The sequence below is a fragment of the Harpia harpyja genome, chromosome 10 (assembly GCF_026419915.1).
Source record: "Harpia harpyja isolate bHarHar1 chromosome 10, bHarHar1 primary haplotype, whole genome shotgun sequence".
Taxonomy (NCBI): Eukaryota; Metazoa; Chordata; class Aves; order Accipitriformes; family Accipitridae; genus Harpia; species Harpia harpyja.
The window spans coordinates 29,184,861-29,207,967 of record NC_068949.1 but is presented as its reverse complement, the minus strand read 5'-3'; the positions used below and the strand labels follow the sequence as shown (position 1 = coordinate 29,207,967).

Genomic DNA, 23,107 nt, shown 5'->3' with positions numbered 1-23,107 from the left:
CAATGTGGGTCCTTCCCACGGGCTGCAGTTCTTCATGAACTGCTCTGGCGTGGGTCCCTTCCATGGGGCGCAGTCCTTCAGGCACAGACTGCTCCAGCATGGGTCCCCCGCGGGGTCACAAGTCCTGCCAGAAAACCTGCTCCAGTGTGGGCTCCTCTCTCCACGGGGCCACCAGTCCTGCCAGGAGCCTGCTGCAGCACAGGCTTCCCACAGGGTCACAGCCTCCTTTGGGCATCCACCTGCTCCGGCGTGGGGTCCTCAACAGGCTGCAGGTGGATATCTGCTCCATCGTGGACCTCCCTGGGCTGCAGGGGGACAGCCTGCCTCACCATGGTCTTCCCCACGGACTGCAAGGGAATCTCTGCTCCGGCACCTGGAGCACCTCTTCCCTCTCCTTCTTCACTGACCTGGGGGTCTGCAGGGTTGTTTCTCTCACATATTCTCACTCCTCTCTCCAGCTGCAGTTTCTGTGCTGCAGCAACTTTTTTTTCCCCTTCTTAAATCTGTTATGACAGAGGCGCTACCACTGTCACTGATGAGCTTGGCTTTGGCCAGTGGCAGGTGTGCCTTGGAGCTGGCTGGCATTGGCTCTATCAGACATAGGGGAAGCCTCTAGCAGTTTCTCACAGAAGCCACCCCTGTAGCCCCCCCCACTATCAAAACCTTGCCACACAAACTCAATACATATATATAAAATCTAAGGAACAGAACTGTCTAACAAACTATGCATCCCTATCTCATCAAGGCCATATACGCCTTTGATTTGACCTCTTGTTCCTTATGTTTTTCTTTTATCTTACCACTTTATCTGAAATATCCTGTCTCTTTTTCTATCTTGCTACTTCATCTTTCCCTGAATATATTCCAGTATCTTAATAGTCCTCCTTGTACCTAATGCTCTATAACTTTTAGAAGATTTTTACTTAGCAGTTTTATGTACTATCATGAATGTATTTTACTCTATAGCTATTTATTTGTGAGCCAGCCTGTAAAACCCTTAGTGCTTATCCATTTACAGCAAATACTTTTCACGCAGTATATTTTAAATATCCTACTTCAACATACTTCCTAGCCTGAGTATTAAAATCAGTCTGTTTAAATTCATTGGCTGAGCATTTCAGAAATCAATGCATGATATTAAGCTGTCTTCATGTCAAATATTTATAAGAGACACCCTGATTATTGTCACTTTTCAGAGCAGTACTTCAAAATATGATGCGTCCACAGAATACCCATGTAAAAGGCCAAAAAAACCAACCATTAAAAAAATCACTAATGACTGGAAAATATTTGCTGGTGCTTGATTTTGCTACAAATTCTGAGTGATAATTATAGTTGATAGTTCATTCTTTCTCTCTAATCACTCTATCTATTATTTACAATGAGGGTTTAGCAGAGTTGGTCAGGAAAATGAGAGAAAGCAGAAGGATTTGTGTGGACAGTTAAATATAAATGAGAAAGAAACGTTTTAATCCAAGTTGTCATTTCAATTTCTTGGCCAAAACCTAAATCAAAATATTTCAGTGATCTTGAAAAGGCTTTGTAGCACTTCACAGAGGTTTCTGTGCCTCTGACTACCTCTTCCATGATGCACATAGCTCTGTCTTTAGGTGAAATGACACAATATAGTATGAAAATTCTATAGCTGAGGCTCATCATGAAAGAGAAATTCCAACTAAAGAACTCATTTCACTAAAGATACACAAATCACTTGAATTATAGCCCCTACCAGGCAAGAGAATGACATTTCTGTCCAGTTCTTCAATGAAGAATTGAAAATTTTCACAGAAAACAAACAATACTTATAAACACTTTGACACATATTTTCCAACTAACCTTAAATATAAACATATGATCTACTTCATTCACTATCTTAGTTTCTCAGTATAGACCTGTTCTATAACACCACTGATATGTTTTGGCTTGCAATATTCACATTGTCAGCATCCCCTTTCATCAAACTTCTTCCCAAATATTAATATACAAATTGTCCTGTCCCCCAGTATTTAAAAAACCAAACCAACCAACCAAACGTTAGTGAAAAGCCACTAAAATAATATTCCAAAAAGAGTTAATCAAATCTTCAGTGAATTTAGACTTCCTTACACATAGTGAAGCATGGGATAAAATCAAAACTCACTAAAAGTTAGATATTCATATTCTCTCTTTGTCATATTCCTATTATATGTCTAATATCAGTAGCATGAAAAAGAATGAGCCTGCAAACTGCATGAGCCCTTTTTCATGCACTTCAAATTAACTGCAGCACATATAACACGACTCTGCTACAGAATAGTTCTAAGGTTATCATCATTGATCTTGCCTGAGATTTTCTGGTAAAGAATTACTTGTCATTCTCTCTACAGATTTTGAAAATGAAGCTCATTCAGTCTGTGAATACATCTCTGTACATGTTAATGTTAGGTACCAATTATTTGTACAGCTTCCTTTTAATCAGAACAGCTTTTATTCCCCCATGACATATCATACTAATCTACTCCCAAATTACCAAAACATTCAAAGAGCAATAGTTCACCATTAGTGTAGGAAGCAGATTTTCCAGCTTAGAAAATTATACTGATAAATCAATTTTAGTACATGCTCTGTATCACGCAACCTGCCTCCCTGCCCCAGCCCCAGACTGTATGTTATAATAATGCCTGGGGCCGTTGGACTTGATGCGATTTTTTTGGATGAAATGGTATCGTATTCAAATTGTATCAGCATCAATGCCTGCGTCCTGTGCAAAAGACCTTTTGTAAGCTTATTTAATATGTGGTTTATGCTCACTGAAAAATGACATGTTTATATATTGGAAGAATCATGTATTTGGGAGAATCATGTTCAAGGAAAGGCAGAGCATTTCCCCCTCCAAAAAACCCAGAGAAGTGTTTTCAATATAAGTCATACTAGAAGTTAGTAACTTACATGTTTAATTTTCATAATGCTAATAGTATCCATTACTGCCTATGTCAATTGTTCTAAAATACTGAATTGAATAATTTTCAGTTAACCTAGCATAATAAAAATCACAACAATTTTTATTGCTAACCTTTTTAAAATAGGAATGGTCAGTAGAATATAGGTTATTAAGTATATTTCATTGATACATTGGGACTATAAAGAGTTGCATTACGACCCCACTTTATAACTTTTCAAAACATTCACTTTGGCAAACTTGCCTAGAAAATTGTGTAAATAATGCAAAATCTGTTTTAACATTTTTTGAATTCTAATGGTATATTATGTTAAAGAGTGCCACTGCACAAGCCACTGGAGTTTGGAGCTGGAAGTACTGTTATTCGTACTGACAGCTGTCACCGCTTCTTTCCACTTAGGTGAGTCTAATGAGCCAGCCGTCATGATAGACTCTTATTTGTTTCAGAGCTAGGACTTTACATCAGGAGAAAGCAAGTTACTTGTGGGCAGGTTTATAATCTGACACTCATACAAGCAACTAAACTGAAGGCAATGCTGAAGTCAGTGAAGGCAAAGCTGAAGTCAGTGCTGAAATCTTCTCTAGCTAATGACAATATCATTCTCTTGCACTTTGATAACCACAGCCACTGGGAAAGACACACCTACAGTCCAAATCATCCTCAGCCTTGCTCTTCTACATAATAGACACCCCAGATTACTGCTCAGCACGGGATACAACAGAAGCAAACCCAGAAACCTCTTTCCCCATGCCTGCCCCCATACACAGTGAAGTTTTAATCACAGTAGGCTGTCTCTGTTATATGGTGAAGGTTTTGAGAAACTGTCATCCAAAAACGAGATCAAACATCAAACAGAATTATGGAAACATCAGAGATGTTTTGAATGAACTATGGTAGATTTCTGACAATTTCTATTACTTTTTGTGTAAGTAAAAGGCTTATGACATTGTAAACAGTAAAATAATCCATGAAAAGATTAAATTAAAACATATACATTAATATAGAATGAACAGATTTAAAAAACATGGGACATCCATTTACTCTTTAGAGATTAGATTATTTGCAAGACATCAGAATAAATTTATGAGGGGAATCTGCATTGTTAGCTCACTATTTTTCTCACTGTTTCCTAAAATGTTTTCAATGTGTAACTTCTTGGCAAATAAGTTTCTTTGTTTCTCAGTCATGCATCTTTCTTAAAATCTTAAATAGATCTGAGTTCGCTTCCTTAAATTCCATCCACTTACAAAACAAAGATGCTGTGATTTTTTGTCTCATCTCTACACGTTATTCACCAGCATTGCACAAAGAAACTGTTGTTCTTTTGACATTGCATCTCAATAAATGGATTAAATGAGCTGTGAATATCAGCATTTAACCAATAAAGAGAGATCTTTATTTATTTAAAATGTATCAGATCTGCTTCATCTAAAAGGCTAATTGAAAAGGCTATTCAGGTCAGCTGATATTAGAAGAAAACTGAATCACATTTAATGGTACTTAAAGGATGTGAACAGGCTAAAAGAAAAATTAAACCATGGCTATTAAAATTTAATTTGACTTAGTGAAGCCATTAACATTTTGGTTTTATGCAGTGGCAAGCATTCTAAAAATATTTCCATATAATTCAGAAACTCAGAATTGTCAAATGGCTGACTGTTATGTACCAAAAATGATTGAAAGTGACCTCAAAGGGCAAATTAGAAAAAAAGCAAAAGGAGAAAAATTCTTTGAATACCATTATTAGCTGTCATTCTGCTCTTAAGTCACATATATAGAGAGTGCCTTTATATGTATGTATTATATTACTGTATACACACATACATATACATACATAAATTATCTGCTTACAGCAAGTTTTTCAGTTATTCTGATTCACATCTATTTTATTGTTGCTGGTTTTAAACTTTTGCATCTTACCACATCTATCAGCAGTTTCTCTGTTACAGGGCATTTCTGCCTCTGATAATGGCCAAACTGATCTATGCAGTTAGCAGCCCCAAGATCATCTGGCAACTTTGTCTCATACATTATTTTAAAATAACTTTTTATAGGAAAAAGGCAACCTACTTACAATTTGTGGTCAAAACCAGATAGAGTCCTGTGAATTTTAGTTTTGTTATTACACTAGAAATAGTTGCATCTTTACTAGAAATTCTTGCATTTTTTCTATTAATTGCACACTTTGGTTTTCATTTTAACATTGAATATCAGATTTGGATATCAAATTAACAAAACACTATTATGTGAACTGTAAAGAAATAACCTATTTTTAAGACAATACCTTATCTTTCTCCTAGTAATGTACCTGTGATATGTTGCTTTGCCTTTGTGACTTGAAAATGCTACTGCTAATATTCCTTATACTCTGTATAATGACAAATACAGTAAATAGCACAAAGCAGTCATCAATGCAGTAACTTCAAAGATTTTAGCCAGTTCCATAAAAAAAAAAACCTTTGTCTAGAATTAAAATGGTAACAAACCTGATCAGTACATAACTAAAATTTCAGATTGACTGCCTGACAAGGAAATACATTACCCCTAGTTTTGGTTTTCATTCTCATTTTGTCCAATTCAGTTAAAAACAAAAAAAAAAGCTAATACAGAAGGCTTTGTTGTAATAGAGCTAAATTAATATAGTCTGGGATTTCATATCTTGCTCTATAAACATTACTTGTATTGCTCTGGCTTGCTTACTAGTAGTCATCACCACTGTTGATAGGATATGGAAAATGATAAACATTGTTAAGGTTGTGACAAATGTATTCCAGGAGGTGTAAGTTATCATGGAGACTGTAAGGCGAATGCAGGGAGTTTCTGGCTCTACATATACAGGGTAAAACTTCTGGCTTCACAGAAATCGGCAGCATTGCTACCTCCACTCTGGACCCATCACTTGAAGTAGCTTTAGAGAGAAGAGAGGTATATAACTAAACAGCATCCTTCTAATGAGCTGATAAACCTGTGAAAGTGGTAAAGGTTTGAGTAGAGTAGGGTGTGTAAAAAATACTGAATCAAGTTTTTGAAAGGCTTTGAAAGAATACACTGTGCTGAGTACTTTTTTGTCCATGACTCCCAGATACCTTATTCATCAGCTTCTACTTCATGATTCATCATGGCTAATAATAGATGAAATGAGTGGAAAAATAATCAAAGCTCTAATGACAAAAGGAAGTGTCTGAATTACTCCAATAGATTATCGTCTAAATTGACTCAGCTAGCCATTAATTTGGATAAAAATGATTTTCTCCTTTCTCAACTTATTTTTTTAATGGGTTACAGAAAATTAGAAGCAGAAACTAGTGATGACCTCTGTTCTTTCCCAGTTGTAGTGTCTCTAACTCCTGCCACAGAATATTTTTATTCACAGCATCCCAGTACCTCAAGGTCAAACACTTCTAAACTGAGGAAGTTCGGGAGGGTGAAGCTCTTTTACTAAACTCTAAGACCAAGCAGATCAGATTAGAACACCTCTGGGTTAAAAGCCTCATCCAAAGTGGACTATAGTTTATCAGAGGCAAAGCTGTGCTCATGAATGATATCCAAATAGTCTCCAGTCTGTTGCTGGAAGAATTGCTAGATTATTCCAGGATCTGCTTAAATTAGACTCTGTGCAAACTATGGTATCAGCTCAAATGTTCAGTGAGCAGCTTGCCCCACAGCTCCTTTATAGCACATTTCTCCCTGACAAAAAAATAACAGCAGGTTAAAAAATTTAATTCTTATAACAGCAGTAGAAGAAAGTGAGCAGAAATTACAGTATTTGGACTTGAACAGCTGGGTAGAGCTTATATCTTACCTTATTATAGCTTGTGTTTTGGAGGAAAAAAAGCATAGAAACCACTATATCTAAGAAGAGTATAAGTGTAAAGATACACTATAACAACGAGGTGTGAGTAGAATAAGGAACCTCTGCTTGGGAGTTTGTCTAAAAACTTAATGAAAGAAACTTTTACTAAATTAATTATATTAGTTTGAAATCTGGCACTATTTTAATCCTAGATCTGAGCAGAAAGAAAAAAATTTATGTAATAGGACTTCAAATACATTTATTTCTCAGAACCTAACAAAGATTTGGCATCATGTCAGGTGTTCTAGCCTCATTGTAGAACCTCTACAGCCTGCTAAAGAATACTTTTGTTAGGAGTATCCAACATGAAAAGGTCAAATAGAGCTTTTTATCAGGATTTATCAAGAAATTCAGTCAGAGGCCACATGACTAGCTCACTTAAATAAACCATGAAGTCCTGAGTATATACCAAGAGCTTGGGAAGTGTAATATTCTTCATACATTTGATCTCACATTCTCTCATTTATGAGCATGTGTCAATACAGTTAGATAATTTTGATTCCAGATGCCTTATAGAAGTCTTATTTCTGAAATGAAGGTGCCACAACAACATTAGTTATTCATCAGCGTGTGAGCCTGTAAAATAATCTCTCGAAGTGTTTCCTTGTCCCAGCCATTTCATTTTACTTTATCTCTGAGATTAAAAGGAGGGATATCTTTAAATGATTTTCTTGATACACAACAGTCCTGTCCCATGTCATTCCTTTATACATTCCTTTGCCTTGTAAGAAATGTCACTGCACACAGGAAAGAAATTTTCAAATATACAAAAGCATGGCAGTGCTGCCTGACAAACACACAGACCCTATCCTTTGCTGTCTTCATTGCTTTTCTGTTAGCAGTCCTTATCTTCAAATGTTACAGAGCCTCAAATTCCGATTTGTAAAAGATAATATAAAATGCAAGCAAGGAGGTAGTGATCTACAATTAGGTTCATGTTAGAACAGAATTCAATAACAAGAGAGTCTGAGACAAAACTTCCCTGAGGACTGATGCAGGATGGAGAAATTAGCCTCCCACCAAGACAAATAATACACGATAGGCACTAGATATTCTGCTTGATGCGTTGCCCAAGACACTTGGACACCTTCTTAAGAACTGCAATATGAAAACTTATCTAAAACGAAGTGTCTCCTTAGTCTACTTCACTCTATCTTAAGGCAAAGATGGGAGAAACTAACAAAAGTGTGTCTAAGTAAATCTCATTTGAGAAAGCCAGAACTGAAATCATAATACCAATAGGATGCCTAGGTAAAATAAGTGCCTACTGATGATATAGTAACTATGTGCTCATATCATAGCGATACAATCCTGCTGCTGCAGAGCTAACTACAACTATTCGAGTGTGCTACATGGAACACAAGAAAACTGAAACCTAATTCGTAAATCATTTGTTAATCATGTGGACAAAGCACACAGAAAGGCTAACAGAAAGCCATACTGGAAATGCAGTTAACGAACATGATGATTTATCCTTATTATTGTATTTAATTCTTATTCCAGATCCTTTTCTGAACATCTCCAGTCAAAATTGGGTTTTGTGGGTGTGTGTATTGAGATATGAATAACCAGTACAGGGGTTGAAGCCATAAACTACATACAGTATACAATGCTTCCTCCAAGCATTTTTGCTCTTAGGAAACCCTCAGTCTAGATTACCTCTTGTGGCAAAACCAAATATCAGCAGCTAAATCAAGTTAGCAAAAACCCCAGGATCTTGCAGAATGTGGTGATAATGATTCAGCCCATGACAATCTGTTCTTGAAGTCACTGTGAAGCCATGTCGTAACATGGAGCTATGGGAAAAGGCGAAAAGTACTCCAGTTTTACTGCCATGAAACCTAGTCTGAAGTTCTCTCTCTACTTGTCATTACTAACAATCCTGCAAAGATGCTAATATTATTAATAATAGCATTAACACGTTGCTAAGACAAATCAAACTTTCTGTAACATGTACTAATGTATACAAGATGAGATAATGCTATTAATACTGAAAAAAACTTAAATCTCCTCATAGAATAAAATTACAATTTTAATAACCAGGAAAAAAAAATTCAGGTCCTCAGTTTAACTGTCATTTAAAAGTGGTAACATACATTAGCCTAAACTACACTCCTGCCTTGGATATAGTTGGGACAAACACAGTACTAATCAGGGATGTTGCAAGCTAAAATAAAGTTTCTTTTCTCCCCATCCCAGGGCCTCTCTTTAACTCAATGTTGGAAGGAAAACTTCACCCACAGTGGCTTTTGTAACTTGTAATATGAGGTGCTGTTCCCCACCTCAGAATTTGTCTCATTAACTTTAAGAAGAAAACAGTCTTAAATCTCAGCAATTCAAAATAAGAGAGGCTGAGCACTGAAACTAATGCCATGCCAATTCCTGATTCAAATAAACTGCATGGCAAATTCAGTCTTTCTGATAACATTGTCCATTGTATGCTTTATAGTGCATTATCAGCATTTTCAATACTTCCTTCTCTACAGTAGAGCTGATAGGCCTTACTAGATAGACAATGAAATGCTTTCCACACCGTGTGGGTGTGATTTATTTATTTCATAAATACAATTGTTCTACTTCTGTATTTCTATGCATTTCAGTGTTGTAATTTCTGTTTCAAAATGACCCAGATAAGTGTCAGAAAAAGATTTTTAAAAAATTCTCCCAACTTCTCATATGAAACTATACCAACTGAAACTCAAGGAGTATGTTTAACAGGCAGTTAGCTAAGTGTTTCTGTAGGGGAGTAACAAATGATAAACTCATCCAGACTCCATTAATTTATTCATTTCTGCTCCTGAATGATTTCAAATTAGGGAGATACTGAAGGGTTGCCATCACAAACCTTTATTTCAGTTACTTTTAAGTCTTCATATTCCTTTATGGATTCAGATAGCTGAAAAGACAGTTGCCTTCAACCAAACGTAGTATTGTTGCCACTTCCAACCAAAACCACAAGGAAAGCACCTCTGATTAAAGATGTTTTATAAGCTGTTGTTTTGTGAAGACAGGCAGAAAGATGAAAGAGTTGGAAAGAAGTAGCAGACACTGAAGTCTCCTTCAGTAATATGACCCTTGAGAAGAGGTAAAAGAAAGAATTTGGGGACTAAGCTGAAACTACAGAACATTAGAGCAAAAGAGGAAATAAACTGTATGCAATGGGTCGGAGAAACAGGTCTTGGTATGTTCTCAATAAGATTGCATCAGCTTTTCCAGTTTTCATGCTTCAGTCTAACAACTTGTAGGTCTGGTATTTTGATTAAACCACATAGATCCAACTTAGTAATTTGATTTTCACTTCCTGTTTATGGCCTTTTTCTCCCCCTGAAACTTCCACCACTCTGAATTAGAAATATGCAAACAGTAGTCCCCAGTACTACGTAATCAGCAAATGGGTAACCACTGGCTTAATCCTGCAATCCTGCTTCCTTGACACAAGCAGTGATCAGTGTCCTAACACAGTCTCCAGACTATCAGCAAAACCTGTGCTCAAAATATTCTTGTTTCCTCTCTTCAAGACTCCATCATTTTCACTGCCAGTTGTCCATCCTGCTCTTTGTTTTCCTGTTGCTTTCTAACGTACAGCTGCCAACCAAGTCTGGTTTTGCACTTGTGCTTGCAGTTTGACTACTGAGGGATTGATGCCCTGATGCTTTTGTACTTCAGATAGTGGCTTCTCTAGTGTTTGCTCTTAATCTTTTGAACTGCTCCTTCATCCATACCTGAAACATGGTTCATCTACCATCACCCAGCTCAGAGGCTGGTGCCATAGGTGGAATTTTGGGTTTTTTGGTCATGGGGAGGTTTACACAGCACTGGGCTTGCTAGTGACAGATGGTCTCCAGCTATCTCATAGGGGTAAGAGAATCCTTGCTCATGAGATGGCAGGGCTCATAGAAAGGGCTTTAAACTAGGTTCAAAGGGGGTAAGGGATAAAACTAGGTGCACCAGAGATGAGCCTGGGGGCAGCGTGCCGATGTTAGGGGTGGATTCGATGACTCAGCTCAAATGCATCTACGCCAACGCACACAGCATGGGCAATAAACAGCAGGAGCTGGAAGCCATTGTGCAGCAGGATAGATATGACTTAGTCGCCATCACGGAAACGTGGTGGGATGACTCCCATGACTGGAGTGCTGCAATGGATGGCTACAAGCTCTTCAGAAGGGATAGGCAAGGTAGAAGAGGTGGTGGGGTGGCTCTTTATGTTAGGGAATGTTTTGACTGTTCAGAGCTACACGATTCTGATGACAAGGTGGAGTGCTTATGGGTGAGGATGAGAGGGAAAGCCAATAAGACAGATATTGTGCTGGGATTCTGTTATAGACTGCCTGACCAGGTTGAAGAGATGGATGAATCGTTCTGCAAGCAGCTGGCAGTAGTCTCAGAATTGTGTGCCCTTGTCCTTGTAGGGGACTTTAACTTTCCAGACATCTGCTGGAAATACAACACAGCAGTGAGTAAACAATCTAGGAGGTTCCTGGAGTGTGTGGAAGATAACTACTTGACACAGCTGGTGGGTGAGCCAACCAGGGGAGGAGCCTTGTTAGATCTGTTGTTTACGAACAGGGAAGGATTGGTGGGAGGTGTGATGGTCGAAGGACGTCTTGGGCTTAGTGACCATGAAATGATAGAATTTTCAATTCTTGGTGAGGCAAAGAAGGTGGTCAGCAGAACCACCACTATGGACTTCCGGAGGGCTAACTTTGGCCTCTTCAAGGCACTGGTTGAGAGAGTCACTTGGGAGACGGTCCTGAAGGGCAAAGGGGTCCAGGAGGGATGGACATTCTTTAAGAAGGAAATCTTAATGGCTCAGGACCAGGCTATTCCCATGTGCCGCAAGTCGAACCGCCGAGGAAAACGACTGGCCTGGCTGAATGGGGAGCTTTTGCTAGGACTTAAGAAAAAAAGGAGAGTTTATCATCTCTGGAGGAAAGGGAGGGCAACTTCGGAGGAGTACAGGGATCTTGTTAGATCATACAGAGAGAAAATTAGAAAGGCGAAAGCTCAGCTAGAACTAAATCTGGCCACTATCATAAGGGACAACAAAAAATGTTTTTACAAATATGTTAACAGTAAAAAGAATACCAAGGAGAATATCTTTCCTTTAATGGATACAGAAGGGAACGTAGCAACCAGTGATGAGGAAAAGGCCAAGGTACTTAATGCCTTCTTTGCCTCAGTCTTTAATAGTGAGTCCAGTCATCCTCAGGGTACTCCACCCCTTGAGCTGGAAGGTAAGGATGAAGAGCATAACATACCCCCCTTAATCCAGGAGGAATTAGTTAGGGACCTGCTACACCATCTGGACGCTCACAAATCTATGGGACCTGATGGGATCCATCCAAGAGTACTGAGGGAACTGGCAGAGGTCCTTGCCAAGCCACTCTCTATCATCTATCAGCGTTCCTGGTCAACAGGCGAGGTCCCACAGGACTGGAGGCTTGCCAGTGTGACTCCCATTTATAAGATGGGTCGGAGGGAGGATCCGGGGAACTACAGGCCTGTCAGCCTGACCTCGGTACCGGGGAAGATTATGGAACGGTTTGTCTTGAAAGCACTCAAATGGCAACTCCAGGAAAAGAGGGGGATCAGGCCCAGTCAGCATGGGTTTACGAAAGGCAGGTCCTGCTTGACCAACCTGATCTCCTTCTATGACCAGGTGACCCACCTAGTGGATGAGGGAAAGGCTGTCGATGTTATTTTCCTAGACTTCAGCAAGGCCTTTGACACCGTCTCTCATGGCATACTCCTTGAGAAGCTGGCGTCTCGTGGCCTGGATAAGTGCACTATTCACTGGGTGAAAAACTGGCTGGATGGCCGAGCCCAGAGGGTAGTGGTGAATGGGGTGAAATCCAGTTGGCGGCGGGTCACAAGTGGTGTTCCCCAGGGCTCGGTGTTGGGGCCTGTTCTGTTTAATATCTATATTGATGATTTGGATGAGGGGATTGAGTGCACCCTCAGCAAGTTTGCAGACGACACCAAGTTGGGAGGCAGGGTCGATCTGCTTGAGGGTAGGGAGGCTTTACAGAGAGATCTGGACAGGCTGGATCGATGGGCTGAGGCCAATCGTATGAAGTTCAACAAGGCCAAGTGCTGGGTCCTGCACTTGGGTCACGGCAACCCCATGCGGCGCTACAGGCTTGGGGAAGAGTGGCTGGAAAGCTGCCCGGCAGAGAAAGACCTGGGGGTGCTGGTTGACAGCCGGCTGAATATGAGCCAGCAGTATGCCCAGGTGGCCAAGAAGGCCAATCGCATCCTGGCCTGTATCAGGAACAGTGTGGCCAGCAGGAACAGGGAGGTGGTTGTTCCCCTGTACTCGGCACTGGTGAGGCCGCACCTCGAGTCCTGTGTTCAGTTTTGGGCCTCTCACTACAGGAAAGACATTGAGGTTCTGGGGTGTGTCCAGAGAAGGGCAACAAAGCTGGTGAGGGGCCTGGAGCACAAGTCTTATGAGGAGTGGCTGAGGGAGCTGGGGTTGTTCAGTCTAGAAAAGAGGAGGCTGAGGGGAGACCTTATCGCTCTCTACAACTACCTGAAAGGGGGTTGTAGTGAGGTGGGTGTTGGTCTCTTCTGTCAGGTGGCTGGAGATAGGACAAGAGGAAATGGCCTCAAGTTGAGGCAAGGGAGATTTAGGTTAGATATTAGGAAAAATTTTTTTACTGAGAGGGTTGTCAAACATTGGATTGGGCTGCCCAGGGAAGTGGTTGAGTCACCATCCCTGGAGGTATTCAAAAAGCGAGTGGACAGGGTACTCCAGGGCATGGTTTAGGGGGCATGGTTAATGGTTGGACTCGATGATCTCGAAGGTCTTTTCCAACCGAAATGATTCTATGATTCTATGATTATGGCTGCTATAAACACCAACTAGCACTAAGACTAGTACAAGAAGCAATACAGAAGACTAAAGGTGAAAGCTAAATCAAACCGAAGTCCATGAACAAGTTTGCTGGGGTTTCAAAAAAAGCTATTATTTACTGGAATTTTATACTATGCTTCCTAATTTTGATTAAAAGAAATACTACAACATCCGATTTCATGAAATTCCAGGAATCTAATGGAAAAGGTCTAGTAAATCCATTAAATATATCCAGCCATGTGTGTGTTTGATAAGTTTGGGAAGAAGAATGTAACTTTCCTGTAGTTCAACTCTACCCTTTTGAATCTCCATGAGTGTAGATTGCTAATGGAAGTTCTGTTCCTTGTAATTCATCCAGTCGTCCTGCATAGTAAGTAAGGTTTATAAGACTCTTGACTTTCAACTCTCCAGTCAAACCTGGAGGAACACAAACAACTGCTTATTTTTTCCAAGTTATGAAACAAATCTACAAAACAAGACAAATCTGGGTCCTGGGGAATTAATATATTATTCAGAGCAATCACAAGCTATTTTTTCTCTTATGTTAGTAGTGTACAAGGTGTAGTATGAGGGAATCAAGTTGTTTGATTAATAAAATTTGCCTACTTTTATTAAAATATTTACATAATGATGAAAGAAACAAATAATAATTTGTCAATTGGAAACTGTGAGCTAGTGAGCTAACACATACCTCATGCTGATGAGTACTGCCACTATACGAGACAGGCAAAAAAGAACACAGTAGTCAACTCTATTGCAGTTCAGTAATTAAAATATAGGTGCTTAATAAAGGTACCTCAATCCATTTAATCAAGTTTTCTACAAATCCTACGCTGCAGTATTTGTTTTCCATGGGCTGGTAAAATATCATTTAGGACTGACATCTTGAAACTTAGTTTTTTAATATATGCTCTGTATATTTAAAGGCACATAATTAATATACAGGATTACTCACTGAAGGCATCATTAGATACTTAAATAATTTCTCTTCTGGTTTGACACACCCATTTAAAGATACAAAAGCTTATTCTTAATGAAAAAGCGAATGACTAACTATCAGATCACCCTGAAATAATAAGCAAAACAACAGGCTTAAATTCGATGTGTGAGATTCCAACTTTGCAAACAACTATGCTGCCAACAAAGCTCACAAATACATCATATCAGAAGAAACTGGGAATTTTCAGTGTGATAACAGTTCTGTCCCTGCAACTCTCTGACCCATCTAGACATGTGTTAATCAGCTATATCCAAGTTACTAACACAAGGTCCCTGACTGATTTGCATCAGTGGGAAGAGATTGCCATCACATGCCTCTTAAACAAGGACTCACAAAATAATGACACTTGAGGTTCTGAATATAAAATTTTATCTTGTTCTTATACCTTTGGCCAGGGTTCATACTTGAGCCTAATGCTTCTTATTGACCACACTGTTTTATAGAAATCATGTAGCTGGTGGCTGCAAACATTCTTACAATAAATATGGGACATACAAGGAATAATTACAAATATCATGAGGGAGCACAAAGGTGATAAAATACATTCATCATAATCACTGTGTATGTATATAGCAATTAAAAATCCTGTAAGGTCTTAATTTAGCACCAGAGTGAGTCCATGCAGGCCTATGTAGGCTTACAATAATAAATCACATAATTGATAATTAATTATTAGCATTCTTCTTTTTGCTTTCATACCATTTTAAGTTGCATGAGAGTGATAGAACTGTGTATTTTGAGTTCTAAGAGAATACTTTCAGTATTTTTTGAAAGATATTTTTGTGTTAAAAACATAGTCAAAGTTTTACACAGTAACAAATTCAGCAGCAAGAGATTTAAGGTGCTAAGTTTTTTAGGTTTATGAGCATGACATGTACTACAAGTAGTGACATAACGGGGGACTAATTAGAGAGCAAGGAACCCGATACTCCTGAAGACTATTCCCAGTCTCAACACTTTGCTGTGTGGCTTTAGGAAAGCTCTCAAATAAGTGCTGAAAGAATGAATTGTGTATGTCCTGAGCAACAGTTTTGGGTTTGGTTTTGCAAACCAAGATCAAAAGCTTTAGGAAAAAAAATCACCCAGGAAAGAAATTCTGAGATCACCCTAGCTATACAGAGGTTAGTGTATATTCAGTTTAGTCAGTAGTTTATATTCAGTTTAGTCAGTGTTTACTGCAAAGTATACTTGCAACACTACAAACTCTGCCTTAGCACCTTTCAATCTCATATGACCAAGTTCTCTTCAAAAAAAAAAAAAAACCAAACCAAGATTGCCTTAAAGCTATCGTATCTTTGTTTCAACATGGCCTTACAATAGTCTCAGTCTTGGGAATTCAGAGCCACCAAAAGAGAAAAAAAAAATATGCTCAAATATGGTACATGATCTAAACATAATTTTTCCAGCACACTATTCTTAGATTTTGTTCCGACAAACCAACCATCTGTAGTAATAAAACAAAGGAACCTGGGAATTGCTTTCCCATTTGGGGAAAAAAAAAAATTTTGAAAAAAACCCTCTGATACTTTCCCACTAAGCTTCTTTGATTTTTCCAAGACACAAACATCATTCTGTGTGTACCAGAATAAAACAACCACGTGACCTCATTTGTTTTCACTCACCTCCTGAAACCACCAGTTATGGTAACTAAAGCATCTGGTAGAAACGTACACACAGTATTCTTGACAATCAAGCTTACTGCATCCGCTTCTGCCTTAGATACACAGCTAACAAGGTCCTCATAGTAGAGAAACCCTGGAAATCAAAGGCAAAAAAAGTGCCAATCACTCTGTGAAATTATCAAAATCTACATACTGTTATGTAAGCCCCATGTGAAATAGCCACCTCTCACCAAGAAGTTAAACCACGCAACTCATAGCATGGGCAAGGGAACCTTATCTAACGGCAAGAATTAAGAAATGCTTGATATTGAACCTGAAACTATAGGTTTGTTACAGGACATGTTGTGGGAACAAATATGTTTATATCCAGCCTGTTCAGAAGTCTCTTCCTTCCTCCCTGCCATTCCTGGAGTCAGCTTCGTGCTTGGGGTGTGGGGGATCACAGGCAAGAGACAGCCTCTTCCTTCCCTCATCTTTGTCCTTATAGTTTATATATATTTTAGTCATTATAATTTGCTGTTTCAATTTATAACAACATAGCATTCAGGAAAATTGCTCCACTTGCTGAGAACCTGAATATTTATAAATTAGTCTGACTTCTCTACCAGCTCCCATCAATGGCATTTTGGGACATACTGCTTTAAAAGGTGCTCTTCCCAAAATGATGGGATTCTGCCCAAGTACAGGGCTCAGAGGTATGTGAAATATCCCAGCTATCTTTATGTCTGATCACAGAGCTTGTATCAAAAAAGCCCAGTCCTGCAGCTTGCTTCACATTTGGATATGATATGTAAAAGAAAAAAGGACAATGGAGCATGAATGCAGGCAAGCTGATCCAAGGGTTACTGAGGTGACGTAAAACACATGGGTTTAATGCAAACATAAAGTTACATTAGGTTAATGTCCTGTTATATAATCTTCTTTTCTTAATGTAACTGATTCCTTTGTTTAAATGAGTTCCTTTATTTAGGGACACGGCATGTGCATGCACACACACGCAAATCTATGGGGAAGCAACATTATTCATTTGACCATGTTTAACACTTTAAAATTATGATGTGCTAGGGTTATGGAAGTACTTTTACAAGTACTTTATTACAGATCTAGATTTACCACTAAAGTAGGGCTGCCTTGAAGGAGACAGGTCTCCTCTGAAAAGTAGTTCTGGGCTTTCTTAATGTTGTAATTTTTTCACGATCTGTGCAATAATGACCCATCAATAGTTTTGTGTATAAGAGCAGATTTCATTGGGTATCTGTGTAAGCAATTAAAAAACCATGCATATTCATATGTTTTGAATTACACCATTTTTAAGTAGGAGCTCTGTTAGTCCAAACATTATTTTAACCTAATAATTTAATATTCACAAGACACTGCAGCAAGAAATGGATGTATAAGTGAACTTTGCCTCCTCCTCTGATTCTGTTATCAAGTTCTTAGAGCACTGAGATACAAGTTTTTATGAGACTTTCACCTTACCTGCTTTCTGCATTTTTGACAGCTTCAGGGTCTTGTCAGCTTTTACCTCTTCCAGAGTTCGTAAACCCATTCTGTACCATTTCTCAGATGTCTTCACTCCCACTCCAAAGACCGAGGTAAACAGCTAAGGTCAGTGGAAGAACACACATTTCAGTGTTGTTTTCTAAAGGAGCTGTGAATTAACAATAAGTAGGTAACAACAAGGTTTCACAGGAAACACTGGGCAGAGTTTATCCTATATTGAAGATACTGTAATACAAACATACCAATTCAGCTTCCTTTCTTTGCATAGTTACATGAACAGACAATTGTTTTTTATACATGGACAGTTCTCATTAAGATGAAATCTAAACAATAATACAGTAGCAGCTCCAGCATCTTTACATGATTTACCTAAATGTACACTTTCAACTAGGTTTGAAATAAGGACAGTGATCTTTATTTTTACTGCATTTCTTAATAGAAATGCAAACAATAATGTTAAGTAGCTGGATTCCCTTACACTGACTTCACAGAATGAGAGATGTCTCAAGACTATCTTCTCATTGACCGACATTATGATTTTGTATTATATGCACTACCAGCTCCCAGCTGTACACATGATGTTGGTGTTGCAGCACTGCCAAGACTTGGGGTCAGTGAGAACCCTGTGGCCCTTGAAATTCTGCACTGAGGGCAATGGGTCTTAGTGGTGCATGGAAACAGATGGTAAGTATGTAAAGACAACTAATCTATTCTTATACTGCATTCTATAAAACACGTACGTTTGGAGGTCACGCCCAATATTGTTTTCCAAAATGGGATTCAATTTCAAGTACAAACGGTAATTTTTGTTTGCTTGCATATTATAAACAGTCACAATTCTTCAGTCCTCATGTGAGCCAAACTAAATTCCTGTACATCTTACCTGGAGCACAGATTTCACTATTGTGCCCAATGGGGAAAAAAAAAAAAAATGGCCAAATCTACCAGTGTCTGAAGTTTTAGTAGGGTTATATTCCATTTATTCCAAAGTAATTTTGTACACTAACTTATTTCCCAAGAAAGGATGTAAAGCAAAAATGTCACAGTTGCAAGCATTATTCAGTGGATCAATATCTCAGACAAACAGTGACATAAAAGCAAGAGAGAAAACTTTCATGCTTGCCCAAAAGCACATTCTTTATGTTCAGTTTGTCAATACTGAAGCTCTCAATAGTTTCTTTGTACTTTCATAGAATTCAATGAGTAGCTGTGTAAGACACGAATAACTGTTGTTTTCCATTGAATCTACAACCTCTGAATTCCAACCATACTAGCTTTATTTTGTGTTTTTCTGAAGAGATTAATTCCTTGGAAATAATTAAGATAAAGAAAAGAGAAAAATTAAAATCTTGGATAATATTAAATAGGAATTACCCTACATTTTGTATATAATGGATGAAATTACCTATTCTTTGTCTGAATCACCGGTGTTTATGAAAGAATGTGATTTTTTAAATACTTAGATTGTTATCTTTTAATGTTTTTGCTAGTACTAAAAGATTTCCAAAAGGGTCTATTACTGAGTTTAGAACAATTCCAAGAGACTTAATTAATATTGGGATGGAGAACTAAAGAAAATGGATTCTATGCCACTGTTCAAATTTTTAGTAAAAAACAACCACATTTTTTTCTTTCCATACTAAGATCCATTATTATTCAATATATTTATAGATGTCAATTTAGAGACACTGCCAAGAGTGCAGTGTGAGTAGCAGGTAGCCCATTTCTTCAATTGTGTATGCAATCATTGCTCTCTTTCAGTTGGTGAAAGTGAATTTTATGAACTTGTTCTTTGCAGCATCCACTTCCATAACAAGGCAAACTGACCGTGTCATTCATGTACCCTACATCTCAAACATAGACTGTATAATTTATTTCAGTTGTTTGATAACTGTGGTCCTGGGACAAGAGGTGATCTTTTAAGTCATGATCAGTGATTTGTAGCCGTTACTAGAACCATGCTAAACAGTAAAATTTAGAAATTCACTAAATTATAGGATTCTACTTAGCTTTCTTAGAAACACATTAAAAAATTGTTGGAAAAAACTGGCTACGGGCAATTTAGTCAAAATGTTGAGACGGTACTCAGCTAACAAGAGAGCCACTTAGGTTTGCTGTAATTTGGCATGTGAAACAAGGCATAAAGCATATTTGAGATAATCTGTCCCCTGATAGGTTTTATTCTGATCTCCAAGAAATTTTCTTAAACCCTGAAACATAAAATTTAATGGCAGATCCTCAATCTTTATTACTATTAATAAGCAGGGCTGGTTCCTGAATTCTGCTATACATGTGAATCTACACCTCTTCTCTGAGTATTGCTACAGGTAGCATCAAAAACTATCACTGAACATCCTTTCATACTTGTATTATGGGTCAGAGAGAATGGAAGAGCCTTTCAATAGCTGAAGTAAAAGTGAATAATACAGGGGACAATTAAACAGTCCCATTCCTCTGATTTAAATTTTTCTGAAGGCACAAACAGGATTTTTTTAGATATTAAAACTGTAGATAAAATTAAAAAAAAAAAATGTGCAGTATATATTTTTCCAGTGGAGAATTCACTGAAAATTTAAGAAATACAAATGGCATTATTTGTGTGTTTTAGATTCCCTGTAACTATGAAGTGTGACCGTGACTCTGAACCTACAATCTGCCTAAGAAAGAAGTATCTCCAGTCCTCTTCCTTCTGCTTCACACAAAAGAGAATTAAAATAGATCTGAGTCATCTTCTTCACCTGGTATTCTCTTAATGCCAGAATAAGATGGTGTAGTGTTATAATAATAATCAACTGAGGAAAAAATAAACCCAACATCAGGTTAAACTTACAGCAAATACTATGCATTGCATTAGTTTTCAGTAAAAAGAGATTGTTTTGTTCAAGCTTAAGAGCAGCTGTGTATGCATCACATTAATTAGAAAGGTAACTGATTTCACAATTATTCCTTACTCTATCAGTTTCTCTCCCTTTCTCTTTATTCAAGACCTTTCTTTCTTTATACTTGATATTGGATGTTTCTTTATAATAAAATTGGTGGTAATGTCTAAGCTCTACTAAACAGAAGAAAATATATGCAATTTTAAACAACAGCAACAAACTTCAAAAGATTTACCTTAAATGATTTGTGTCGTTCATCATTTAACACTTCTTTAGCTCTAGAACTCTCTCCTTCTTCAATAATCTCCTAAACAAAGAAAAAACATTACTTTAAAAAAATATCAAGATTATGGTAAGATTTAGTAAACTAATCTAAAAGAAAGTCATAACAACCTGTAAAAACATGAAGAGCATCCTTAGCAAGCATATTGTTTTATTGCATTAGGATCAAATTCTGCAGTCCTTGTTCAGACAGATAATTACTGAAGGATGAAGGAGAAACTGGAACCACAGAATAAATTTTACAGTACTTATTTACTCATAAATTTACTCAAGGATGAAGTAGAAACTGGGACCATGGAATATATTTCACAGTACTTATTTACTCATAAATTCACAGCCAGAAAGCAGTTATTTATCATAAGCTATCAATGAGTTGTCCTGAAAATTAGATTTTATTATTTGGTTGAGTTTACTTCTCTTAAAAGAACATTATAAGAACAGATATATTTTTTCTTGAGTGTACAGTTCCTTTCATCTTTCTGATAAAGACTAACAAACAAAAAAACCCCCACCAATAAAACCCCCCAAATCATGCTATTTTCTGTGGCATCATAATTGAATTCCCAGTCCCCAGGTAGTAGGTACAAAGAGCACTTCAGGGGCTACATTCTTAACTGGTGGAGTGAGGCAAACAAGGAGCCAGAGTGAATCACAGCAGTCAGCAATGACCTCTCCAGACAGCTGAGACCCCCTGATCAGCTGCCTGCTGGAGTAACAGCAGCTGACATGTGGGGTCCTGAAAAGGCTAAGAATTAAAGAAAAATGCAGGGAATACTCAAAGCTCCAGTACGAATGTAAAGTTCATCCATCACCTAGATAAAAGGCTCTGCAATAACGCATAGCAAGGTAGGATTTAACATTAAAGTATTAAAATATTTACCAGTTTTGCAAAAATAGTATTTCTAATAAAGCATTCAGGTGAGCAAATTGATGTTGCCAAGGGCAGAAGTCACATGAAGACTATTAACAGTTAACCTGTCACATCCAAATCAGAGTGAGCCTTTAAAAAAATACATACAAAGATGATACTGCATTACTTACTAATTTGTATTTATTCATTAGTTACTTTTATTACTAAGGGCAGGGGGTCCATGACAGAACCTTATGTTACTACAAAAGGTTTCCAGAAATCATTGCATTCTTAGTAACATGGGCAATATAATGTTATTACAGGAAATACAGAAGGTTATGTAAATACACACAGATATCAATGCTGCACTCTGTGACCTCTGAAAGTAGATCTGTAAAAGAATCAATTGGCAGATAATTCAGAGGTACGTTACCTCAATGACATCTCTGACTCGGTCTCCCATGCAGGGCAACCCTTGTATATCTTTCATTCTGGTTACTGGAAATGGAAGAAATTTCAGCACAGAAGCTGCTCTCAGGAATTCCAGGCAGAATATTTCATTTTCTTTGAACTCATAATTTTCAGCCATTATCTCAAGGGCATCCTGGGGACGGGGGGGGGGGGGGGGGGCGGGGAACAGGTGTAGAAAAAAGTTAAAGGTTAATAAAAGCTTAAACTATTCAGTATACTCCTTAGAAAGGTTACTTTGTATGCTAATTCAAGAATGATTTCTTTATACTAAGGTGAAAAGATAGAGTTCATAAAAAAAAATTCAGCGTAATTTTCTAACCACTTGAAATTCTCCAGGTATCATAAAAATGGTATTTGAGAGGCAAATGTGGGAAAAGATTCCGATCTGTAACAAAGCCAAACTTTAAAATCTTCTGTGAGATAGACTTTCCATATTCTGTGCAGATCTAATAAATCAATGTGAAAGAGCACCATAATTTTTAGAATTGTGTCCAAACATAAGTAATCCAGCAGGTCAGTACATGATATCTTCATTTTCAGACACAAACAAATAGGAGTCTGTGGCAATACTGGAAACCACCTTCTTTTTGAACTTTTAGCCATGCTTCCATTTAGGAATTTAAAGAACAAACTCACTTTTTCCTCTTTTTTCAGATGTATGACCTATGCAAAGACAAAAACATTTTCTTTATGGTTCTTCAGCTATCCATGGCTTGATTTATTTGACATTGCACTCAAAACTACGTGGAGATTGCCAGTACAACTTATTTATTTATTTATTTATTTGTAAACGATCCATATGTCATTTACGCAGCTTTGGAGTCTCCCTCCCTCCCAGAATATGAAAAA

At 37.9% G+C, this 23,107-nt stretch overlaps 1 protein-coding gene across 1 annotated transcript in view; it reads right to left on the bottom strand.

The window, feature by feature from the left end:
• Nucleotides 1-23,107, bottom strand: part of DNTT (DNA nucleotidylexotransferase) — a 100,259-nt gene that overhangs the window by 55,882 nt on the left and 21,270 nt on the right. Inside the window, exons 4-7 of the mRNA XM_052800169.1 lie at nt 22,221-22,391; nt 20,891-20,962; nt 17,753-17,876; nt 16,274-16,406 (exon numbers count right to left, since the gene is read on the bottom strand). Coding sequence (XP_052656129.1) covers nt 16,274-16,406; nt 17,753-17,876; nt 20,891-20,962; nt 22,221-22,391 — 500 coding nt within the window. The remainder of the gene's footprint in view (nt 1-16,273; nt 16,407-17,752; nt 17,877-20,890; nt 20,963-22,220; nt 22,392-23,107) is intronic.